The sequence below is a fragment of the Ursus americanus genome, chromosome 24 (assembly GCF_024610735.1).
Source record: "Ursus americanus isolate L20-20 chromosome 24, mUrsAme1.1.p, whole genome shotgun sequence".
NCBI lineage: Eukaryota > Metazoa > Chordata > Mammalia > Carnivora > Ursidae > Ursus > Ursus americanus.
In genome coordinates, this window is record NC_142150.1 from 38,061,990 (window position 1) to 38,085,763 (window position 23,774).

At 52.8% G+C, this 23,774-nt stretch overlaps 2 protein-coding genes across 2 annotated transcripts; one reads left to right on the forward strand and one right to left on the reverse strand.

Annotated features, from left to right (window-relative positions):
- Nucleotides 1-3,770: 3,770 nt before the first annotated feature.
- On the forward strand, nucleotides 3,771-13,475 carry BEST1 (bestrophin 1). Its single transcript, XM_045786841.2, has 10 exons — nucleotides 3,771-3,922; nucleotides 5,069-5,163; nucleotides 5,640-5,873; nucleotides 6,478-6,632; nucleotides 7,206-7,283; nucleotides 7,631-7,783; nucleotides 9,177-9,257; nucleotides 9,562-9,713; nucleotides 11,439-12,086; nucleotides 13,111-13,475. The coding sequence occupies exons 1-10, from the start codon at nucleotides 3,771-3,773 to the stop codon at nucleotides 13,127-13,129; spliced, it is 1,767 nt and encodes a 588-aa protein (XP_045642797.2). The 3' UTR covers nucleotides 13,130-13,475.
- Nucleotides 13,476-13,566: 91 nt separating this feature from the next.
- FTH1 (ferritin heavy chain 1) lies at nucleotides 13,567-16,345 on the reverse strand. The gene is made up of 4 exons (XM_045786534.2): nucleotides 16,021-16,345; nucleotides 14,434-14,580; nucleotides 14,014-14,139; nucleotides 13,567-13,891 (listed from the first exon to the last, which is right to left on the reverse strand). The coding sequence occupies exons 1-4, from the start codon at nucleotides 16,132-16,134 to the stop codon at nucleotides 13,727-13,729; spliced, it is 552 nt and encodes a 183-aa protein (XP_045642490.2). The 5' UTR covers nucleotides 16,135-16,345; the 3' UTR covers nucleotides 13,567-13,726.
- Between the last annotated feature and the right edge of the window lie 7,429 nt (nucleotides 16,346-23,774).

The following is a 23,774-nucleotide window of genomic DNA, read 5'->3' on the forward strand; positions in this document are numbered from 1 at the left end:
GTATGCCTGAGATGCGCCTGGATGGCTGGGGACATTTTCACAGCCGAGACCCAGCGGAAGAGACCCTGGCTCATGTCTGGGGTCTACCTGTCTTAGCACTGGGGTGCGGCTTCTTATGGGGTGTGTCTGCGGATATCCTGGGGCATCTGGGAGGGCAAGGGGGCTGGTACAGCACTGTCAGCGGGGTCCTGGTGAGACTTGGGGTATTGACAAGAAACCTGCGGTTCAAGGAAAAGAGAGGGAGGACTTCAGTTGCCACTGTGTCTTCCAGCTCCTTCTCATGGCTCTACAGCTGCTGGTCGGGGTCAAGGAGATGAGGAGACATCATCCAGTGTCAGCTCCAGGGTCCCTACAGATTGGGACCAGCTAACAGGGCTTCCAGGGCCAGAGCCAGCTAGTCAAGGGCGCCCTCCAGTGGTCACCATGGGGAAGGCAGGAACCTGATGACACAGAAAGAGGTGTTGATATGGAGTGAGCTTCCCCGTGCCAAGCGTGGTGCCAGGCACATGTTTCAATTTTAATTAAAAATATATCGATCATCTGCTAAGCGAAAAGCTCTCTCTTGAGTGTTGATTTTTTTTTGGTGGGAGGAAAAGGGAATACAAGGTAGGGAATTATCCATTACATCAGTGATTCTCCACCCACGCTGTCTTTTGGACTTGCCTGGGGAACTTGAGAAGACATCCACGTCTGGGATCCGCCAGCCCAACCGAATCTGGAGGGGTGGGGCAAAGGCGCCAGGGGCAGGCGGCCAGGCATGAGAACCACTGGTTTGGAGAGTTGACTAAATTGTTACCCATCATCCTCATTGCTGAGGTAGGTGTTATTGTCCCATTTTCCGGATGAGGAGACCAAGGCTCAAGTTAAGGACAGCGATGGGAAAGATGTTTCCCACAGCACAGGCAGCAGGGGTGTAGCAAATACTCCTAAAAGGCTGTTCCTGATCTCTGAAGAGACTCCCTCATAACTGCAATGGCATTATTTTAAGCTGTGATTAGAAAAGTGTCCAAGGTTGTGAAATAATCCTTTCCCCCAGGCAGAGAATTACAAAGGCAGAGGTGGTGTGCACAAAAGTCCCCTGCAGGTGCGCCTGGGTGGCTGTCAGTTAGGTGTCTGCCTTTGGCTGGGGTCATGATCCCAGGGTCCTGGGATGGAGCCCAGCATCCAGCTCCCTGCTCAGCTGGGGGCCTGCTTCTCCCTCTGCCTGCCGCTCCCCCAGCTTGTGCTCTCTCTGTGTCAAATAAATAGCTGAAAAATCTTACCCCCCCCCCCAAAAAAAGTCACCTGCAATCTCAGCACTGTTAACACTTAGGAGTAGGTCAGGGAGAGGGGGAAAGAGGGGAGGGAGGAGCTGGAGAGAGGAGGAAGGGGGAAGGGAGGGAAGGAGTGGATTTATTTTAAGGCTCTGGGTCATATTGTAAATCAGGACTTCAGAAAGTCCGATCTGAAGACCACTGGCATCATAATCCCCGCGGTGCTCATTAGAAATGCAGCCCCCCCCCCCGGCCCCCTCACCTCCCACCTGGTCGAAGCAGAATCAGACCCTGGAAAAAGATCCCGAGAAGCCGCCCATTTCATATACATTACAGACCATTCTCATGGCCACTCAGTGAAGACCAACAGCCACTGCGGCTTCAAGCTTTCACAAGAGGAGCCTGGCCTGGACACCCATCACTTCCAGTGGCTTAGGAGGGCTCTCGGGGATAGCTTGATGTATTAAAATGTTTGGAACCAGGTGCTGAGATATTAACCGGCTGCCCTTGGGGACCCGGGGACATATTCCCATTTTGCCTGGGCTGGCTGGAAGCCACCAGCATAAACACCAGAGCTGCTGTGTCATCCGGCACCAGGCCCAGCCCCCACACAGCAGCCTCCTACCCCCGCACCCCACCCCCTTCTTCCATAACTGTGAACCAACCTACTAACTGGATTCTGCCAGCCAATCACAGCCTGAATAACCTATGATGTCACCATCAGCCAATCAGAGCTCCTCACTGGCATAGGCAGACCTCTGTCACTCTTACAAAGGTGATGAGGTCTAAAGCAATACCATCCTTTTTGGATAGGGACACTGAGGTCCAGGAAGGAGCAGAGGCCCACTAGGGTCACCGCACACAGGGGCAGAGCCAGGACTAGTAGCCAGGAGTTCTGACTGTGGTCCAGTGGTCTTTCCATTGCCCTCAGTGCAGCCAAAGCCGCCATAGGGCCTGGCCGACAGCCCCCTCTCTCTGTGTAGCTCCTGGCCCAGGAGACAAAGACCAGGGCCCTGGCCCCACTCCCCACAGCTCTGCCTGCAAGACCTCAGTGGTCAGAAACAGATCCTTTGATCTCTGTATTTGAGGGCCCAGGGAAAATGGCAGGATTGGGCCCATGGTGGAGGGGAGTTGCCCTAAGTTCTAGCCCTCCTCTTAGTCCCCACCCACCCCCAACCCGCCAGCACCGGCAGGAATTAGAGGGGCCCTGGGTCCTGACCAGCCGTGCTGGCTGCAGCTAATACGCAGATTATGAGAAGGGGTCCAAACAAAGCTCCTTTGTGGAGGCCCTGGCTTAGGGAGTCAAGTGACCGCTTAACTCACGCATGGGCAGGGCCAGCCCCGAAGTGTGGGTAGGGGCACTGGCCACAGGACCCCCAAGAGTCCCACCGGTCCAGTGGCCAGAACTGTTGTGGGATTGCCTGAGAAGACTGGAGCCCCTCTTGTGAGTAGGGGTGGGCCCAGGCCAGCTGGGCTGGGGCTTTGAGGGCCTACGGGGTGGACGGCAGTCCCTGCATGGGTGCGTGTGATGGACACCCACGGGCAGCATGTACGCGGGTGTGGGGGCACCTGTGTGTCTGTGCAAAGCTTCCGAGGTGGGAGTGAGCTTGGCGTGCACGAGGCACAAAGGCATGGAGCCCCCGCGCTCCATCAGAGCAAGCAGGGAGAGGGTGGGTGTCAGTCATTGCTTCGAGAAGTTTTTATGGAGCACCTCCTACGAGAGCACAGCGGGGGGTTCCATTCTCAGGAGGGAATGGTCAGTAAACAAGCAGACGTCCTGCAAAATAGAATTTCAAGTACAGCAAGATAAAATGTTGTGTAGAGAAATCGACAAGATGAGGGGGCAGAGAGTACCAGTGGCACTGGGATGCTATTTGCAGGTACAGTAGTTGGAACACCCTTTCTGGGCAGAGCACCTGAAGTGGGAAGGAGCCATACCGTTAGATGAGAAAGCGCATCCTCCAGGCGGAAGGATTAGCAAGTGGAAGGGCCCTGGGGTCACTGTTCAGTAAACGTTATTTCAGCATCTCTACCAGCCAGGCTCTGTTCTGGGCAATGGGGACAGGGCAGTGGACAAGACTGACCAGGCCCCTTACCAGTCTTGCTCCAAGGTGGTTGCAGGTGCTTGGGAGCTAATGAACAAAATGGGCTCAGAACGCTGCCTGGCTTAGGGGACCAAGCCCAGTAGGCAGACTTCGCTATTGCTGCTGTCATTGCCTTTGCCATACAACTTAAGGGCACAGACCTATCTGTCTTCCTTGCCAAAGCTGTGGGCAGCTCTGGGCTCCCTTCCCTGGCTTCCCATGTCCCACAGACAGGAAGAGCCGAAAGGGCCTTTGAGGCCACCTCATTCCCCTCCCAGTGTCCCGACAGGAAAGCTGAGGCCCAGCGCAGGGAAGAGTCCCAGCTAAGATCGCTCCTGAGGCCCAGACAAGGCCCGACCAAGGCCGCCATCGGTGTCCCTCCCTGTCTGTCTACCAGGACCCAAGCCCACTTGCGGCAGCCCAGTGCCCGGCCATGACCGTCACCTACTCGAGCCAAGTGGCGAACGCCCGCTTAGGCTCCTTCTCCCGCCTCCTGCTGTGCTGGCGAGGCAGCATCTACAAGCTGCTCTACGGGGAGTTCCTCATCTTCCTGCTCAGCTACTATGCCATCCGCTTTGTTTACAGGTGCGCGGGACAGCCTGGGGCTGGGGCCTGGGAGGGGCGCAGCTGGGGCTTGGAACAGCCAGCCGGCCAGCCAGGGGCCCATGTACCAGAGACCTCTAAGGCTGACCTGAGCTCTTGGCCAAGCCCTGGGGGCGGGAGGGCTGGGGGTTGGGGTCTGAGGAGGAGGTAAAGGGAGGCAGCTCCGTGAAGGCTGGGAGTGTCTTTCCTCCAACCCAGGGAGAGGCCCTGGAACCCAGGCCTTACCTGGTCCTACTCAGCCAGCCTGTTTTCCTGAATCCCACACAAGCTCACAGGTCCAGACCATATATTTTTTCCCCCAAGAAAAACGTGTACTTAAATAAAATACAGGACAGATATAATCACAGAATGTATGAAAACATTTTGAAGGGGAAAAGCATTGACTGAAATGGATTGAAAAACTATTAAATACAGGAAGTGCTTGAATTCGTAATTATAATACCAATAACAAAGCACATTGGTTTTCATTGGTTGTTACTCCGGCATGAATATACTTTTTTAAAAAATTAGACTTTATTTTTTAGAGTTTTAAGTTGACAGCAAAATTGAGCAGAAGGTAGAGAGTGTCCATATACCCCTCGAACACACACAGATGCCCCCACTATCAACACGCCACATTTGCCATAATAGATGAACCCACACGGACACACCATTATCACCCAAAGCCCACAGTTTGCACTAGGTCCCCTCTTGGTGTTGTTACATTCTATGGGTTTGGACAGATGACATGTATCTACCATGATAGTATCACACAGAGTAGTTTCACTGCCCCCAAACCCTCTGTGCTCACCCATTCATCTCTCCCCACCACATGGTTTTTTAAAGACCAAACACCCTATGTTTGAATCTGCTTTCAAACTATTCGTTTGGATCCTTTAAAAGGGTCAGTGGTGCCTAACAGTAACTCCTTCGGCAGGATCGTCCTTCCTATATCTCACAGGAAACCTCTTCCAGCCTTGGAGCAAAGGCCCCCTTGGGGTTTGGGGCTGCCAGGGAAGGAGTGGGACCTGGCTCGGGCCAGTGAAAGGGACAGGGAAGTGGTGGGGTAGCAAAGAGGCAGTCACGCTCCTACCCTAGGCCTGGCTGGAGCCCCCCAGTGTCTACACATCCCCTCACCCCCCCCCCCAGGATGGCCCTCACAGAGGAACAGCAGGTGATGTTTGAGAAACTGAGTCTGTATTGCGACAGCTACATCCAGCTCATCCCCATTTCCTTCGTGCTGGGTGAGCTCCCCCTTGGGCGTGTCGGGATCCCAGTGGCACCTCCCGGCTCCACGCAGGTGGACTACCAGGAACTGGCTGGGGAAGGCCAGTGGTGTGTCAGTCCCTCTCGACAGTTCAGGGAAATGGGGAAACTGCAGCCAGACGCACTGAAGTTAGACGTTAGGAAGGACGTCCTGAGGTTAGCACTCAAGACCCCAGCTTCTGAGGGCAGAGCTAACTGGTCCCTGGAGCCTCCCAGCAGGAGGGGAGGGGTCTGACAGATTCTTGGGATAGGCAGGGGGCCCCTGGGAGAGAGAACTCCGGCTCTTGCGCCTTCATGCGGGGCTCTGATGGTCTTCCCCTCCTGAGCGCCTTCCAGGAGGGTCGGGGCTGGGCCCGCTGCCATCAAAAAGATGGAGAAACCGAGGCATCGCCCTCGCTTGGCTCTGGCCGCAGCCTGGGCCCTCGCCCCTCGCCCTCCCGCCTCTCCTGCCCAGGCTTCTACGTGACGCTGGTCGTGACCCGCTGGTGGAACCAGTACGAGAACCTGCCGTGGCCCGACCGCCTTATGAACCTGGTGTCGGGCTTGGTGGAGGGCAAGGACGAGCAAGGCCGGCTGCTGCGGCGCACGCTCATCCGCTACGCCAACCTGGGCAATGTGCTCATCTTGCGCAGCGTCAGCGCCGCAGTCTACAAGCGCTTCCCCAGCTCCCAGCACCTGGTGAAAGCAGGTGGGCGGGGCCGGTGGGGCCCGGGGCGGGGCCAGGAGCGGGCATAGGCGGGGCCGGAGCCGATGGGTGGAGCCAGAGGCCCCCGGACTGAAGATTGGGTGGGGCCAGGAGCCGGGTGGGGTTGAGACCTCGTCGGATGGGGCGGGGCGGAGTCGGGTGCGCGAAGATCCGTGTGAGCGAGGCTCGGAACCGCGCGTGAGGATCGGGGTTTGAGATAGGGTTAAGGACCCTTGAGGGATGAGGGAAGAGCGGGGACTGAAGGCCGGGGGCGGGGCCTTGGGAACTGGTGAGAAAGTACCCGTCTGCCTCCCTCTGCCCTTTCCCGTCCAGTTCTGCGGGTTTCCAGTCTGCATTTCTGTGACCTCCGTCTTTGACCTTCCCTGACCTGGTCCTGATTAATAAGACAGACCCTTCTCACGTGCTCAGGCCAGAACAGCACACAGTGGGCACCCAGTAATTATTTGTTGAAAGAGGATGGCAAAGGAGCTCCATGGTCCCAATGAACTTGGGCCAAAATCCTGGGCTTCGGCAAGGCCTGGCCACCCCTGCCAGCCATCGTTCTGCGGGTTCCCCCACCCACTGCCTTCTTCACTCCACCCTGCAGGCTTTATGACCCCCGCGGAACGCACGCACTTGGAAAAGTTGAGCTTGCCGCACAACACGTTCTGGGTGCCCTGGGTGTGGTTTGCCAACCTGTCAATGAAGGCGTGGATTGGAGGTCGAATCAGGGACCCTGTCCTGCTCCAGAGCCTGCTGGATGTGAGCTCACTGCAGAGATGGGGCTGATGCAGAGTGGGGACGGTTGTGCCCCAGGTGGAAAAGTTTCCTACAAAGAGAAGGATTGTGGCTCGTTCTAGAACCTGCCTTGGGATTATAGGATTTTGACCAACGGGATTCCACAACCCACGGTGGCCCCTCCCCCAAATTCCCCTCCTACTTCCTCTCTAAAGTGAGCCTCTGAGACACTGGCTCCTTTTTTTTTCTTTTTTTAAGATTTTATTTATTTATTTGGGAGAGAGAATGAGAGAGAGTGAGCATGGGGGAGGGTCAGAGGGAGAAGCAGACTCCCCGCTGAGCAGGGAGCCCAGGACTCCAGGATCATGACCTGAGCCGAAGGCAGTCGCTTAACCAACTGAGCCACCCAGGTGCCCATCCTGGCTCCTTTTTGATAGATGAGGAGGCTGAGGCCCAGAGAGGTTAAGTGAGCTGCCTATGACCACACAGCCAGGGCTGGACCTTGAGCTCCAGACGCCGGTACCTAGGGAAGAGCTGGGGTTGAGCCTGGGAGAGCAGCTGGTGGTCAGAACCCCAACCCTCCCTACTGCTCCCCAGGAGATGAACATCTTGCGTACTCAGTGTGGACACCTGTTTGCCTACGACTGGATCAGTATCCCGCTGGTGTACACGCAGGTGAGGACTAGGCTAGTGAAGCTGTCCCTTAGGGAAACAGGGACTGGGAGGACTCAGGAAACAGCCCGTGATGGGAAGAGCTCACTTAGGGGCTAAGAGGTTCACCCTGGGAGTTAGGTCTGGACTTTGCAGGTTCTCTCTGGTGACGGGTTTGAAGAGTCCAGGCTCCTGCCTGGTTCAGCCCAGTGGAGGGAATGTGATTATCCCTGTTTTAAAGAGATCGCGGAGACCCAGGGTCATTGCACTGTGCAAATCAGAGCAAGACCTCGTCCTCCCAGCCTAGGGAGCTTCCTGATCCCAGGTCCCCAGCCAGCCCATTTCTGCTGCCACCTCCTTTCCCTTCCCAGGTGGTGACCGTGGCTGTATACAGCTTCTTCCTGGCTTGCCTGGTCGGGCGGCAGTTCCTGAACCCAGCCAAGGCCTACCCTGGCCACGAGCTGGACCTTGTTGTACCCGTCTTCACGTTCCTGCAGTTTTTCTTCTATGCCGGCTGGCTGAAGGTGAGGTTCCCTGCCACCAAACTGGCTGTGGTCATGGCTAGGAGGGTCATGGCCGGCCAGGAAAGGAGAGTTTCGAATGTGGAAAGTAGGGTGCTGGGCCTCCACCACAACCCTCTGGTCTTACTCCTTCCCCATGTCTTTACATATGAAGAAACTGAGACCCGGAGAGGAGTGGGACCCGTTTGAGGCCAGTGTCTGATCCCAACGCTTCACCTGAGGCCTTGAACTTAGCAGGCTGGACAGATACAGGGAAACCTCAGTTGTCAAACCATTTGATATGCCCCCTCCAGAGAATGTTCCCCAAATGTCTGTCCAGAAGAAGGGAAATGCCTGGAATAGGAAGAGCAGTGGCAGGCCCTGCGGGTGAGGCAGCCCCTCGCTGTCCCCAGCGATTAGGCTCTGGTCCCAAATTTGTCCCCTCCGCATAGAACAAAAGTCCTGATGCTAACTACCCCAGCCCCCACTCTTTCAAGGCAGTTGAGCAACTCCTCTCCTTACTCAGGATGTCCATCTGTGATGCGGGCTGGGCTTGGGGGAGTGTCCCATCCCCGCCCCAAGTGGCTTTTCCAAGTATTCCTCCCACTACATCCAGGGCTCTTCCTAACAGGAGTTCTGAACAACACAGTTCTGTTTCAGTCTCTTTATTTTTCCTCTGTTTCTCACCCATTCTCTGTCTCTTCCTTTTTTTCTTTATTTTTTTAGTAGTGGTGGTGATGGTACGTTGCCCCCTCCCGCCCTCTCATCCATGTTTCACGCGGGTGAAATATTCCCTCCCTATCCGCACCCTCTTCCCCGCAGTCGTCTTCAGTTTCTACAGCTCAAACCAATCACACCATTTTTCTGCTTGAAATTCCCTAGTGGCTTACAGGATGTCTCTCGAACCCTTAGTGCAGCCCCTCAGTACTGCGGAGATCTGTCAGGGGACTTCAGAGGTTAGCGCCAGGACTCGGCCTGCCTGGGCCACCCTTTAATTGAGCACAGCCTCCAACATCTCTCTCTGTTGCTTTGAAAATCATGAATAAATGAGTGTTTGAAGACTTGAATGAGTAAATGAACGAATGCATAGAATTATGGAACTCCAGGGAAGATACCGTGAGGGCAGGGACCAGTGGTGACTCTGCTGAGTGACAGGCTCAAGGACAACTCCAGGTGTTCAGGGAGCAATGGGCTCAGGAGAGGGGCTCGGGCTCAGTGTCCTGCAGGGAAGGGGACTATGTGCAGGTGCCTATGAGCGGGGATGGCTGGAGCCCTCACATACTGGCTTTGGAGAGGGTGGTCAGGCAGGAGGGGCATCGTGGGGGGCGTGGAAAGAGCAGGAGCCAAAGTTGCAGGGCAGGGAGCAGAGCTGCAGGGAGTCTCCCTGAGGACTTCCAGAGCCTTGCCTCTCCCCAAGGTGGCAGAGCAGCTCATCAACCCATTTGGAGAGGATGATGACGACTTTGAGACCAACTGGATTGTCGACAGGAGCCTGCAGGTATTCGGGGAGAGAGGGAGCCTGTCCTGTGGACCTTCCCTGAACTGGACCCAAGGAGGGGACCCCACAGTTCTGTAGGGAGGCCTCACAGTGAATTGCCCCCCACCCCCCAGCCAACCATTCACTCACAGGAGTCTCACCCCAACTTTTGAGGTTGCGGATAGGCATCAGTCTCTCCATTGCACAAGTAGGGAAACTGAGGCCCAGAGAGGGGGAAGTGACCTTTCTAGGTCATCTAGCAAGATCACAGTCCTGCTTGGGCTGAGCTTTCTGTTGGACATCTCCTTCTGTGCCTGGCAACCAGGTGTCCCTGTTGGCTGTGGATGAGATGCACCAGGACTTGCCCCCGATGGAGCGGGATATGTACTGGAATGAGCCAGAACCACAACCCCCCTACACAGCGGCTTCCGCCCAGTCTCGGCGAGCCTCCTTTTTAGGCTCCACCTTCAACATCAGGTGAGCAGTGCCAGGGAACCACTTCGGTGGGTAGGAAACCCCACGAACAGGAACTCGGAAAAGCACTAATTAGTATATATTGGATGTATGCCAAGTGCTGGGAACTCCGCTAAGCTCTTTATATAAACTATCTTTTTCTTCCCAATAACCCTGGTTTGGTATCTCCAGTTTTCAGATGATTAAGTCCAAGTTCAGAGAGGTTAAATAGGCTGCCCAGCCCAAGGTCACATAGTTAGCAAGCAGTGCATGTGGACCAGGTATGTCTGCTTCTACCTCCACGCCCTTACTCCTTACCTTGTACTGCTTAGTAACTCCTAACGCTATAAGGACTTTTAGGTACCTCCAGCCTAGCCCCCCCCACCATGTCCAGAGTTGGAAACTGAGGCCCAGAGAGAGAAAGGACTTACTCAAGGGCTGACAGTGATCAGTGATGCAGTTGGGACTGTCAGAGCCCAGTTCCCAGCTCTGGTCCAGAGCTACGTTTTCCGATACACCAGGGCGTTTAGATGGGGAGTGAAAGTGGGGAGTCCCGGTCCCTGGTATGGAGGCGGGGCAAGTATGTGCTAGCAAGAGGCTGATTCATCACAGGTACCTTCCAGGTAGACTCTGTGCTAGAGTACAGGCCTCAGGTCACCCACAGCGGCCAAACTTTCTTGCTCATGGGTCCCGTTTCCCTGATTCGGTCCTATTCCCTTGTGAGCTGCAGCTGGGCCACAGTGGCCTGAAGGGCCATCCCAGACAGCCCTCTCTCCCCAGGATAGTGGAGAGGACTTTGGAGAGTCCCCTGTGTATCAGGGTCCATACCATCCAGGTTTTCTTCTGCAGTATTAAGCACTGTTTCTTTTAAGAACCAAATACTCTATTAAGCCATAATTTGAATTAGCTAGAGTCCCTAGTGGGTATGAGGAAGATTCGAAAAAGTGATCAAATGAAGGATGGAGGCTTGCTTAGGTCAGAAACATTTCTGGAAGTTGCTTTTCAATTCCATATTGTCTGTGCTCTAGCAGCTGAGCGTTGGGTGGGGGACAGAGGATACTAATACTATAGACTTTGTCTCCAAAGAACACACAATTTAGTGAGGGGCTTCAAACCCAAGGCCCAAACTCTGGACACAAGGTACAAGGTACTAGATGCCTGGGAAAGAGAACATAGAACAGAGACCACCTCTGGTCTGGGATGTGGCCTCCAGCGGGACCCGGAGCTGCACCTTGAAGCATGGGGAGAATGTGGACGCAGCCGAGGGTAGGCCACATCCTGGGACAGTGGGCTTTCTCCTGCAGAGTGAAGACTCTGGGCCCCCAGGAAGCCACACTTCTCTTTTTGTGGATGCTGCTCCCCAGCTGGAACCACAACCCCCCGGCCTACCCAGTCCCTCCTGGGCCTCATCTGACCAGCTACACCCGGGGGCCAGTAGTTCAGGTCGCTCGGAGGAAGGGATTGTTAAAGAGAAGACGAAGAGAAAGCCCTTAAGTGCCAGGCTAGGGAGTTTAGTGCACATGGGCAAGAGGGAGTCACAGAACAGTGAGGTGAGCTGGGCTGGGAAGGAGTAGAGGCCAGTGCAGTACAGGACGGGTCAGGAGAGAGGTGAGTCCAGGCGTTGTGAGGAACACTGTGTGTCCTTGGCTTTGGGCCAAAAGGAGCGAAAAGAGGGGGGTAAAAAGAGAATTCCAGTCCAGCTTTGTCCTTTGTCCCCTACTCAACCTTGAGTCTTGTGCTTCTTTGCAGTCTGCATAAGGAAGACATGGAGTTTCAGTCAAACCCAGAGGAGGAAGAGGAGGGCACTCACACTGGCATCATTGGCCGCTTCCTAGGGCTACAGTCCCATGACCACCATGCCCCCAGGACAAACTCAAAGACCAAACTACTGTGGCCCAAGAAAGAAGGCCTTCTTCACGAGGTCCAGCTCAGGAAACTCGGGGGTGCCAGGCAGAACTCTAGGGACCAGGAAGAGAGCAAGGCCTGGAAGATTAAGGAGGAGGATGCTTTCGAGACTGCTGCACTGTATGGGAGGTCAGGCTACCACAGTGCCCCACAGACACCCCTCAGCCACACACCTATGGTCTTTCCACCTGGACAGTCAGCACCCTCAAGCCTTCGCAGAGTCTCAGGTATAGACGGCGCTGTTAAAGACCAAAGCCTACAGCCCGTGACTCCTGGGACAAAGACCAGTGTTGAATTGCTCCCAGAGGGTACTGGGCCCTCCGTAGAGCACTCAGAATCAGGTCACACGAAGAGGAAAACTGTCGAGTTTAACCTGACGGACATGTCGGAGACCCCGGAACATCGTCTCAGAGAATCACATTTGGACCAGTCAACTAACATACACACTATACTCAAAGGTCATGAAGATCCCTATTGGGCCTTGGAAAACAGGTTTGTCCTCTACCTTGACCAGGGGCACTTCACCTCCCCACTCCCCCTCCCATGGATGGGAAGCCCCACCACCTTTCTTGTGATTCTACCCTTCTTCCACCTTTCTGGAAGCCCATTTTCCTATGGTTCCACCACCCCAGAGCATGCTGGACTTACACCCAGTATTGGCTTGGGGCATACACCTGGCCACCTCAGCAAGAGCCCTATAAGTTTGAGGGCTTTTGCTCATTTCACCGGAGCCTGACATCATTAGAAGAGCTCCCTGGGTCCCAGGTAAAGGAAGGTGAGGTTGCAGTGACAGGAACGATGCCTGAGCTTAAGTGGTCCGATGACGTTCCTGGACCCAGCTCACTTTGAGTAGCAGATGCAAAACCGTCAGGCAGAGCTAGGGTCTCTGGGCTGTAGCCCAAGAACCCCACTCAACTGCCCAGGTGTAGCTCGGAGATCACGTATGAACACTCCCCCATAACCTTTCAGTGATGAAGTACTTCTGCAAAGTGTTAGACCCCTGGGAACTGGCCCATGGTTAAGGTGAGGGTATCCAGGTCCCTTGGGGTTTATCTCACTGCTTTGGGGTACTTATTGGGGGTACTTATCAAGACTTCTGAATGTAAATGTGCTCTTCATGCCACCTTGGGGTCAATCCACAGTGGTCACAAAACCACCCTGTCCCTGCATTCTGGATTTCACCCAGTTAAGATCTACCCTACCCACCCCCATCATGTGAGCACTGGGAACTTCCTGTTTTCTAGATTCTCAGCCCCTTCTGCGGTCAAAACGCAGTGTGATGAAAACCTTAAGAGCTACAATCCTTAGTTCTAGACAAACTTCTACAAATCACTGCAGTCTGTCTGGGAAAGGGCATTAATGTCGTTAACAAGACGGCAGCTCTGCAGTCTCCTGACAATACTCATTTTTGTATTTTAGTGGTCCTAACCTTTGCCCTAAATCCCAACTATTGTAGTTTTGAAGTTAAGATTATTTTCCATACTTATCATTGTGAACTTTCTCAAATTCTCTCTAGGGATGAAGCACATTCTTAGCCTGTTTCCCAAGGGGAGATGCCCCACCAGCCTGGTCCTACCTGCACGTACACCAGCTGGACACTGACCCAGTCACAGCCACACAGCTGTCCACACTGAAGAATGTGTTCATAGGACAGCCAGAATTAAACAGCTTAATGGATAACAAAATCCATAGTTTCAGGACTACTTAAGCCTTTAAACGCCTTTTGTACATAAAAATTATGAAAAGCTGGAATGAACCACTGGAAACATGTAATTCAAAACATCCAATTCAGAATTTGAGTCCTTAAATCCTGTCTGAGTTCAGCACACCCAGCCCTGGTATCTTTTCCGAACTTTTAATAAATACAAATCCTCCTAGTCACTTCATTTTGGTTATTGTGGTTCAACTAGAGCACCTCCAAGATGACCTAGATACATTTCTGGCGCATTCCAAGAACTCGAAAGACAAGAGCTGGGTACCAAATTACTTTATTTGAAGGAATGGTACAAATGCAAGTTAAGTAGATGTTTTGGTACAACTTATAGAAAAGGTATAGGTAACCCCAACATGCATGCACTGTGCCTCAGTGACCAGGGAGTCACCCTTGAGGCTATGGGAAGACAGCCTAAGGCTTAGCTCTCACTATCACTGTTTCCCAAGGTGTGCTTGTCAAAGAGATACTCTGCCATGCCAGATTCGGGAGCCCCCATCTTGCGCAGGTTGGTTACGTGGTCACCCAATTCTTTGATGGATTTCACCTGCTCATTCAGGTAATGAGTCTCAATGAAGTCACACAACTAGAAAACAGAACGGGGACAACGTTAATGGTTAAGTTTTCCCAGCCCCTAAGAGGCAAATGACTTCCAGCCCCTAAGAGGCAAATGACTTCCTCCATTCGCTCCCAGTTGCCAGTACTCACATGGGGGTCGTTTTTATCAGTGGCCAGTTTGTGCAGTTCCAGTAGTGACTGATTCACGCTCTTTTCCAAGTGTAACGCACACTCCATTGCATTCAGCCCGTTCTCCCAATCATCACGGTCTGGTTTCTGAATGAGAGGAGGTCATGTCAATGCATCTGCAGCCTCTACCAATTAATCCACAAGTCAGCAAGCACGTAACATGTAACCTGCGCTTCGGCAAAAAGGATACCCAAGTTTCTCCTACAACAGTTTCCGACTTAACATCCCTGCCCATTACTGTCTCGGACCTACCGGGGACCGTAGGTGGAAGCCAAAAGTACCCTCATTTTAGAAGGGCAACTACTAGTTTGAGTGATTTCTGACACCCGAGGACTGCCAGACAGATCATGAAGCAGGGGAGTTCTAGGATCTTTTGTTCACCTTGATATCCTGAAGGAAGATTCGGCCACCTCGTTGGTTCTGCAGCTTCATCAGTTTCTCAGCATGTTCCCTCTCCTCATGAGATTGGTGAAGAAAGTATTTGGCGAAGTTCTTCAAAGCCACATCATCGCGGTCAAAGTAGTAAGACTGAAGAGGGAACATGGAACATGTTCTGTTAGGAATGCACAAGAAAAGCACTCTGCCACCTAGCCTTTCTTTCTCAAAGCCCAGCAAGAAAGGGGTCTACACTGAAGGAAACCAGACCCCTTCGGGGGGTGGGGGGGCACGCTGTGCTCCTGGATTGAACACACACTAGTCAGTCTGTACTCTCAATAAAACTTGGTCCTTGAAATGGAAAGCTTACTACAAAAGAACTTTTAGAATACCAGAGGGAATTGTCCCCAGCATGGAATTTCTTAAGGCTGTTATTAGTGCAAAGTTCTTCCAGCCTGTGTTGAATCTGATTGGGGAGGGTGTGGGAGTATTTACCCTGCACAAATAGGGCATATTCTCTCCCCACTCCTTGATTAACCCATGTTAAAACATGAGCTTGCCAGCTTACAGCAGACTGACCGATTTCTAAAATTAACCCATTCAGCGACAACTGCTAGCAATGCTAATGTATACAAAGAACTGCCAGCAAAAAGCAAAAAATTTGGTTCAGTCTTAGAAACTCGCTGTATTCAGGTGTTCCTGAAATGGAATGGCAGTCGGGGAAATCCAAGCCTGTTCTCAAATCCATTTGGAACTTGTCTATTCTTGGCTAATTTGCGCAATCATAAGGCAATTCTACGTAAAACTCCCACCACACGACCTAAAAATAGGATTTTGGAAAACGGCTTCCACCGATCAGCGCATGGAAAAATTCTTTGCCCAGTAACCGTTGGTGTAGTTTATCCGAAAACCAAGGGTTCCAGTTAGACCGCCACAACTCTCAGGCGCAAAAGAATAGAAAATTAAGTGCCCGGGCATAAGGACGGATGACTAAGACAACTGCGTCCGCAGAAGGAGATTTCCATGCTTCAATTCAAATGGGACTCAGAGATAAGCAGAACTGAGGGGTGGCGACGGCTGCTCAGAGAGTGGTCGGCCCAAGGCAGATAAGCCACTTAACAGCTCCCCCCCTCCCCGGTTGCTATTCGATACCATTTCCCAGCAGGCTCCGCCATACCCAGGGGGGACGGGGGCTGGACCACGTAGCCCACTACACAAGCAAACCGACGGCCTCGAGATCACGTGATCGATGCAGAGGGAGGGATGGAAACGCAAAAACTCACTTTCCTAACTGTAGGACTGTACAGGTTGCAACCGCTCCAACTCGGGGATTTCAGGAAACCAAGCTTTTAAAATATAGAGCGGTGTGCAGATGCGGCCCTTGCCTAAGAGGGAACCCTCCCAGGAGACGGTGGGAAAGAGCGAAGTCGCCAGAATTTCTGCGCAAGTCCTGGGAGACCTCGAGCGGCGTCCATTTTCCAGCAGGACGAGCGGAGGCGGGAGCACCCGCGCGTTAGCCACACCCCCGCCCCGCCCCGCCGCCCGCCGCCCGCCGCCCGGGGAGGCCGTCCCCGGCCGCGGGCCGGCGCTCACCATGGACAAGTAGACGTAGGAGGCGTAGAGCTCCAGGTTGATCTGGCGGTTGATGGCGGCCTCCGAGTCCTGGTGGTAGTTCTGGCGCACCTGCGAGGGGGACGCGGTCGTCATGGCGGCGGCTGAAGAGAGGCGGCGGCGGCTGCGCGGCGCTGGAGCGGCGGCGGGGGCCTTGGAGCGGTCCGAGGGCGCTGTGAGGAGATGGCGGAGGGCTGGCTCTGAGCGGCCGGCTGGGGTGGGGGGAACGAGCGCCGGGTTCCGTCCAAGCACTGTTGAAGCAGGAAACCGCGGCGACTCTCGGCGAAGACTGTGGCGCAGACGGCTCTGGCCCCGCACTTATAGCGGGAGCGGGCGTCAGGCTCACTCCGGCCAATCAAGCCGCCCGCCCGCCGTGCGGAGCCCCGCCTCTTCCGGTGGGCGCGTGGCCCCGCCCCAGGGCGGTGGGGTGGGGGAGGGGCGGCCCCTCCTCCGGGGAAGGCCGCGCGTGTCCCGCCGCGCGTGGGGCCGGGCGGACATCCTTGCGCGTCCTGGCGCGGGCAGTGGGGCTGCAGGAAAGACGGGGGCGCGGGTACGAAGTCCAGCCCCGCGCCCTGGGTCTAGGGCGTCGTGGGTCTCGGAATCGACGGAAAGCGCCCCTGCCCCCCCCCCGGGCGTCGGGGCGAGGCTGAGCCCCCGGGCGGGCTCCCCGAGACTCTTGGCCAACTGTATGTTAAAAATCCGAGCGGTAGGGCAGCGGTTACCGCACCCGAGGTGATTGCCTCGCCACGTAAATTGTTAAGTGGAAACCTGGGCCCCAGGAGGTCGTGTGAGTCAGAGCTGGAGCTGGGAGAGGGTTCACTTTCTCTTCTTCAAGGTCTAGCTAGGGGTAGAACGCGGGCGGAGTGGGGCCCCCGCCGGGTGCTCCCCCGGCCCTCCGACTCCCGCGACCCTGCCCGTCTTTGGCTGAAAGCAAACATGGCTCCTCGCGCAGCTTGTAAAACAAAGGCTGGGCGGGCCGTGTTTCCCGAGAGACACGGAGAGCGCCTTCCCAGAGGGAGTCGTGGGGGTGAGCCACCTGGTTTCTGAGAAAATCGGGAGAACGGGGGTTAGAAAAGAAAGGAGAAGCCACTTGGATCTGGAGACGAAGCCATGAGGCCATTTTGAAATGGCCTCTTTTGCCGGCCCCGGTCACGGGAGACTCAAGCCGAGGAGGCCTTACAGGGAGCCACCTCCTGGGGTTACGCTTGGAGAGAAGCTAGTGGGCCTGAATGTGCCACGGGCGTCACAGGTGTAAGAAACCCTGGAAGGGCGGGGCCACCGTGTGTGGCTTGCTGCTGCGTCCCAGGCACGGAGTGGGTGTGGATTCGGGGGTGGCGGAATTGGAGCTAGGCCCGGGCTCCTTTCTTCCAGTCCCCCAGTCGGCTGGCTTCGAGGCTCACTCTTAACCACGTCCTTCGACACAGGTGGGCGGCCTACCCAAGACCCTTTTCAGGACGCTCGCAAACGTCAACTGGGAGCTGAACTTCCCAGCCTTAAAAATAATAAATATACTAAAATAGTAAAAGAAGTTACTGATGGAATTATGGTGATTTTTCTTTCTTGGGTCTTTACTGTATTCATTTCAAAATGAACATATGTTACTTTCAGGGAAAAAAAAATTTAGGGGGGCTAGAGCTACAAAAAAATAAGCAGAAGGCTGATAAGACAGTGTAGACAAGGGGCCCCTTAGTCTGGGATAGAAGGTCAGGGAAGGCTTCCCTAGGAAGGTGACAGTTGAACTAGGTTTGAAGAAAAAGCTAGAAGGACGGTAGAGTGGAGGAAGGAGATAGGGAAGGGAATTCCAAGCAGAGAGAACAGCATATGCAAAGGTGTAAATGTGTGGAAATGCATGGCCTGTCCAAGGTACCTTAAGAAAATGTGTTGGCGGTGGTACAGGGTACGGGATTGTGTGCCATAAGAGGGGGTTACATTTTATCCTGGGCAATCTGGAGACACTAAGGGATTTCTAACCAGGGAGATACCACATTTGTTTTATTTTTAGAAATCTTGTACTCTTAGGATAAGAGTACAGCAGAATCATCAGATGCGGAGCTCTCGTATGTAACTGTAAACACCGGTTAGAAAATGTAATAAATGAAAAAAAAATTTAATTTACACTGGCAACAAAAGCTTAAAGTACCTAGGAGTAAAGTTAACAAGAAATATATGAATACGAGAATTAAAAGTGTTTGCTGCTGGACAGAAAAGAAGACTTGTGCAAAGGCAGAAATGCCATGTTTCTAGATAGCCAACCTCAATTTTGTAAAGATGTCAATTGTCCCCAAAGAAACCTATATATTCAGTGTGATTTCTGTAAAACCCCATGGCGTTTTTAGAAACTTGACAAAATGATCCTACATTTTATTTGGAAGAATGCGTGTGTAGAATAGCTGATAAACATCTGGGGGAGAAAAGGTTATGAGGGTAGATTTACCTTCCCTGGTATTAAAAAAAAGTACCATAAAGTACTCTAGGCAGTTGGTGCCGGCACAGGAAGTGTTAACCGTCCTACCCACAAACTTATGGGAACTTGGTGGATTCTAAAGCAACATTTTGAATTTGGGGAGAAAGAGTGGGTTCAACAAATGATGTTGAAATAATTGATAGCCATGTGGACAAAAATGACTCACTGAATTTCAAAACATGTTCCAGACAGATTAAGGATTCAAGCCTTAAAAAAAAACAACACTGATGAATTTACTAGAAGAATATATACAAGATTATCTTTTAGAGTTCTGGGGTAGGGAGTGTTTTTTGAGGTTGTCAAAAGCCATAAATGGGCGGTTGGCAAATTTGACTACTTAAAAAAAATGAAAAGTTGGATGGCCAAGAGGTTCAGCAACACGAAGGGTGGACGACAGACTCTGGGTCATGCCAGGAGTCTGAGTGGTGCCCGGCCACCGTGGAATGATGGCAGAGGATGACCGACCATAGGATTGTGCCAAAGAAAACAGCCAGAGTCTTCAAAAGAGAAAGAATCTGCCAAATAAGAGAAAATCAATGACATTCCAATTTCTGAAAGAGCTCCAAATCATAACAAGTCTGCAAAACCAGATGTTACTAGACTACGACCTTGATGATTACTGCACTTGATTGCAGGAAAGATGAATTTAGAACAGAATCAGCCTATTGGCAAGAGGGAAATAGAGAATCCAAAATTTCTGGGACTTGTGGTATTGACGTTAGAATTGTCTTTTGCAACTAGTAAAAAATAAGATCGAGAAATACTTTGAGTTACAAAGGCTGATTACGGTGAATCCTCAAGACAATGACCGAATCAAGGACATGGCCGTCACGCAGTTTGTGAAAATGAATTAAAATTTTCCTAGTAAATCCTTTCATTCAGTTGGACAAAGCACTTGGGGCAAAAGAACAGGGTGTATGGTCCTATAAAAACTTGATAAGCCCAAGATACATGTAGTTACGTCTTTGAGGGAAGCATACCTAGAAGAAAAATTGTCGGTGTAACTATAGGAATATGGAGCAGTCTGGAATCAAGTAGGTAAAAAGCCAACAAAATTGTTCTTTTCTTTGCAAAAATGAGTGATTTAATTTTTTCAAAATGAATTACAATAAAATGCACAGAATCTTAGGTGAGCTTTGACCCTTGAATACAGCTGAAACAAGACACAGAACATTTCCATTATTCTAGAAAGTTCCTTTGTATCCCTTTCTAGGAGGTTCCCCCCGTGCCCCCCCAAGACAACCACTCTTCTGATATTTTTCGATATTGATTAACTTTGCATGTTCTAGAATTTCATGTAAATGGAATCCTACAACAAGCTGAAGAACAAAAGATACCACAAACCAAGTTAAAATACAAATGACAAATTGAGTTGGTATTTGTAGCTCGGTAAATAGTGAAGAGGCATAGCTATGCTATGTAATATTTATTCGTATGGATAATTATATATTATATATACCTAGGTCACTCTTTGATTGTCTTTCCCGCTACCAAATACTGTAAGCTCCTGGAGGGCAAGCGTGTTCCTGTGGTCTTCATCTCGTACTTTGTGGCATTTTGCAAGACGCTTGTTACTAGGTGCTCAGTCACCAACGGATGGCTGCAGGATTGAATGCGGAGGATGGATACAGTCGGGCAGAAGGGCTGCCTAGCGTTTGGGAGGCAGCAGCCCTGGTTCTCCGCAGAGGAGACAGCAAGCCGATGTGAGATATGGAGGAGACAGAACAGACAGATGAGGTGGCCGATTGGGTAACATGAACGGTGGAAGTGAGGGGTGGGAGGTAGGCAAGAAAGCCCCCAGATTTCTGGCCTGGGAGCTGGATGGCTGCTGCTGTTTCACTGAGAATGGGAGTACAGGACAAAATGCAGGTTGGAGGGAAGGCAAGTTTGCTTTTCGACCGGATGTGCTGAGTTTCAGGGCCTCCAGGACATCCAGGTGGACGGAGACCGCAGGATGTTGGACCCACTTGAAGGAAGATGGTCTGTTGCAGAAAGTAGGTTTAATGAATCAGTATTGGCTCCGTGCTTGGATAAAACATGCAGTGGCAGTGACCCTCACGGCAAAACTGAAGGATGGCTTTGGCTATAGTTGGCCATGGGAGGAGGCTGGCTGGGAAGAATGAAAGAGAAATCTTGTGCTGGGTGTGTGTGTGTGTGTGTGTGTGTGTGTGTGTGTGTTTGCTTGGGCTGTTCCCCACCTTGTGGGACCCCTGGGTGTTAGAACAGCCATTTCCAAGCTTCTAGATTCTTCCAAAGCTGTGACCTGCTCTTTGGACCTTTGCTGGCCAGGACTTGGCCTCCCTCCTCTCCCGCCCCAGCTCCTCGTGACTTGGAGGAGGCGGGGAGTTTGGCTGGCCTCCCGGGACAGCCACCTCCTGGGGCTGGGAGCAGCGGGAGGGACTGTGGGCCAGAGAAGAGCCAGGCTAGGTGGTTTTTTTTTTTTTTTTTTCCCCTGGAGAACACTGGCTCCTTCTAGAGCTGGAGGGGGAAGAGGCGGGGGTTGCGGTAGACAGCTGCTGCCCTAGCATGACTCAGCACTCTCCTGGTCTGGAGGGTTTGAGTTTAGACTCCAAAAGTGCTTTGTCATCGAGGGGAGGGAAAGACTGGCAGTCTTGGAGGGCTGTGTCTTCACTGTGAGCAGCGAGTGGGTGGGCACCCCCATTTCCTAATGTGGCCGGCTGCCTAGGCTAGACTAAGAACAAAGGGGTTCTGATCATCCAGCCCGGCCTCAGACCATATTTTTGCTGGAAGGGGGCGAGTGGTCATCAGTTCTACCTGTTTCTTCCTCAGTGTCTTCCCACAGCACAGTGAGGTCCCTCTCTCTCTTCTAGGGACTGTTACTCTAAGGTTACAATTTAGGATTCCACAGCCAGAAAATCCTAGATACTTGTAATGCTAAGGCTTGGAAACGACTTGAGAGTTTCCACATCACCATGTTTTACAAAGAGGTGAGAGGCCTATAGAAGGCCACGCTTGCCCGAGGCCGTAGTCACGGGCCAGAAACACAGGCTGAAAATGTAGAACAGGGCACAGGGTGGAGTACAGCGTGGCTGTTAAAAACAACGATAAAGTTGTTGCTAGAATGTGGATATCAAATGATGTTATGCGAAAAAGCAGAGCCAGATACAAATTCGTGCAAAGCTGATGACAGTGCAGACACGTCCCAGGGCTGGAAACATCACTGAGGTCTGGGAGAGACGCGTTGATGTTTTAACTGAATAGCTGATGTACTAAGTGTCTGGGATTCGCCCTGAGGTTCGGGAACGTGAAGCGTGCAAGAAGTTCGAGTTCAGAAATTCCTAAACTGGAAAAAAACGACACTGAAGCAGATTCAGGTGCATTTCTGGATGATACAGCTGTGATTCAGAGAGCTTGTCCTTAAGCCACTTTTTGAAAACCCATGAGGCAAGGTCGACTCAAAGTCTAGGGACTCGGGAACCCCCTTTCCCAGGAGGTTAAGATCAAGAGCCTCGACCTGGGATGTTGAGGAAGACTGAGAGCGGAAGGCCCCCTTGTTTAAGGCGACACAGGTCCTCCTGTTGTGGTTTTGGAACACAGGTGAGGTTCAGTGGGGTGGAGTCCGGAGCCGACGACCCAGAAAGAATTCTTGAGACGTCTTTGGTGCAAAATGGTGGTTTATGAAAGCACGGGGACAGAGCTGCTGCCCCGGGTTGTGAGGGGTGGCGGATTATATACTATGGGGTTGGGGGAGGTAAGGAAAAAGGAGGTTTCAAAAGGATTTCCCTATGTTAAAGAAGACTCACAGGATACCGGAGGCCTGGCCATTGTCAAGTTCAGGTGGTTTTTCCCTCTAGCAAGGCACTGACATGAAGATAGTTGGGAACTTCCCGGAGGCACATTACACTCTGGTTCAAGTATCCATGAATGGGCTGCAGGTCATAAGGACTTTTAATCGTATCTACATTCCCTTCTGGAAGCTAGGTCCTTGATAGAAGTGCTTTGTTCTTGTAAATGGCTAAGACATTTGTAAACTGCGGGAGACTCAAGTCTTGCAGGATTGTGATCTAAGTTAACTATTTGGTTTTCCTTTCCTTAGCTTTAGGGCAGCCAACAGGGCCGGCGGAACGTCCCATATATCCCAGGGTTGGGGTTATGGCGTGTCAAATTCGGCTCTGTCTCCAGCTAGCCACCTGTTCCCTCATCACTCCCACCTCTGTGGGAGTTCCAGCTGGGAGAACCCAGCAGGCCACTCTTCTGATCCCTCAGGCGGGCCCTGGCTGTTGTTTGCATATCTACTTTCCCAATGGACTTTGAGCTCCGCAGACCCTGGCACAGCCCAGGGGGCCTTCCAGTTCTAGCAGCCTGCAGCCCTGGAGCTCTCTTCTGGAATCATCATGCCCAGGGGGATAGCTGGCCTCTGCCTTAGGACGGGAGGTCCCTGAAAGTCAAGGATCTGGATTTCGGTGGTGTCCTTCCAAATAACCCCCTGGGTATCTGCCCCCATTCCAGACACGTTGGAGAGGTCACGTGGCCTCTCTGAATTTGATTGCCTATATTTATTTACAGTATCTGGAGCCATCCCTCCCCCAGGCTACCCTGGCTCCCCTCCCCCCACCTGGGATGCCCTCATCGCCACAATTCATGTTGCTCCCCGTGACCTGGTACCCAGCCACATGGTGTGCCCGTGTTACCCAGTCCGGGCCCAGCCATGCTCACCCCTGCCAAACCAGGAGAGGCCCTGCTGAGCAGGGGTGGGAGGTGGGGAGCAACACCAGCAGCCTCAGGAAGAGGCACAGAGAAGGGTAAGGCACTTGCTTTGGTAGGAGCCAGGCAGCCTCATGGAAATGGACACTGGCGTCGGCCTTGGCCTTCATGGTGTCCACACTTCACCAACCCCTGGAGGAGGCTGTCCTCCAGTGGCCATTGAGGAGTTGAGGCCCCAGTCATGGGGTGCTGCTCCCAGCGTCCAAGCTTCCTTATTTCCGGCCTGCGCTCCCACTTGTGGCCTCGCCCTGTCACTTGTGTGCCCTTCCCAGCTTCAGGAAAGGTGGAGGGAAGCACTTCCCTCCTCCCCTTCCCTCCCCAAGGGCTCTCCGCTGCCCTAGGGATCAAAGGCACCTGAGACTAATACAGCACTGTGTCAACTATACTTCGATTAAAAAAAAAGAAACATGCGATTCTTCTGTGTGGCGCGAGGCCCTGCCCACTGCCTGGCACCCTCCTCCTCCGGGACGTCCCCTCCAGCCTTTCCCCACGGCCCCATCGCAGTGCCCTCACACCTGGAGGACTTGGCACAGCGGGTCCTTTTGCC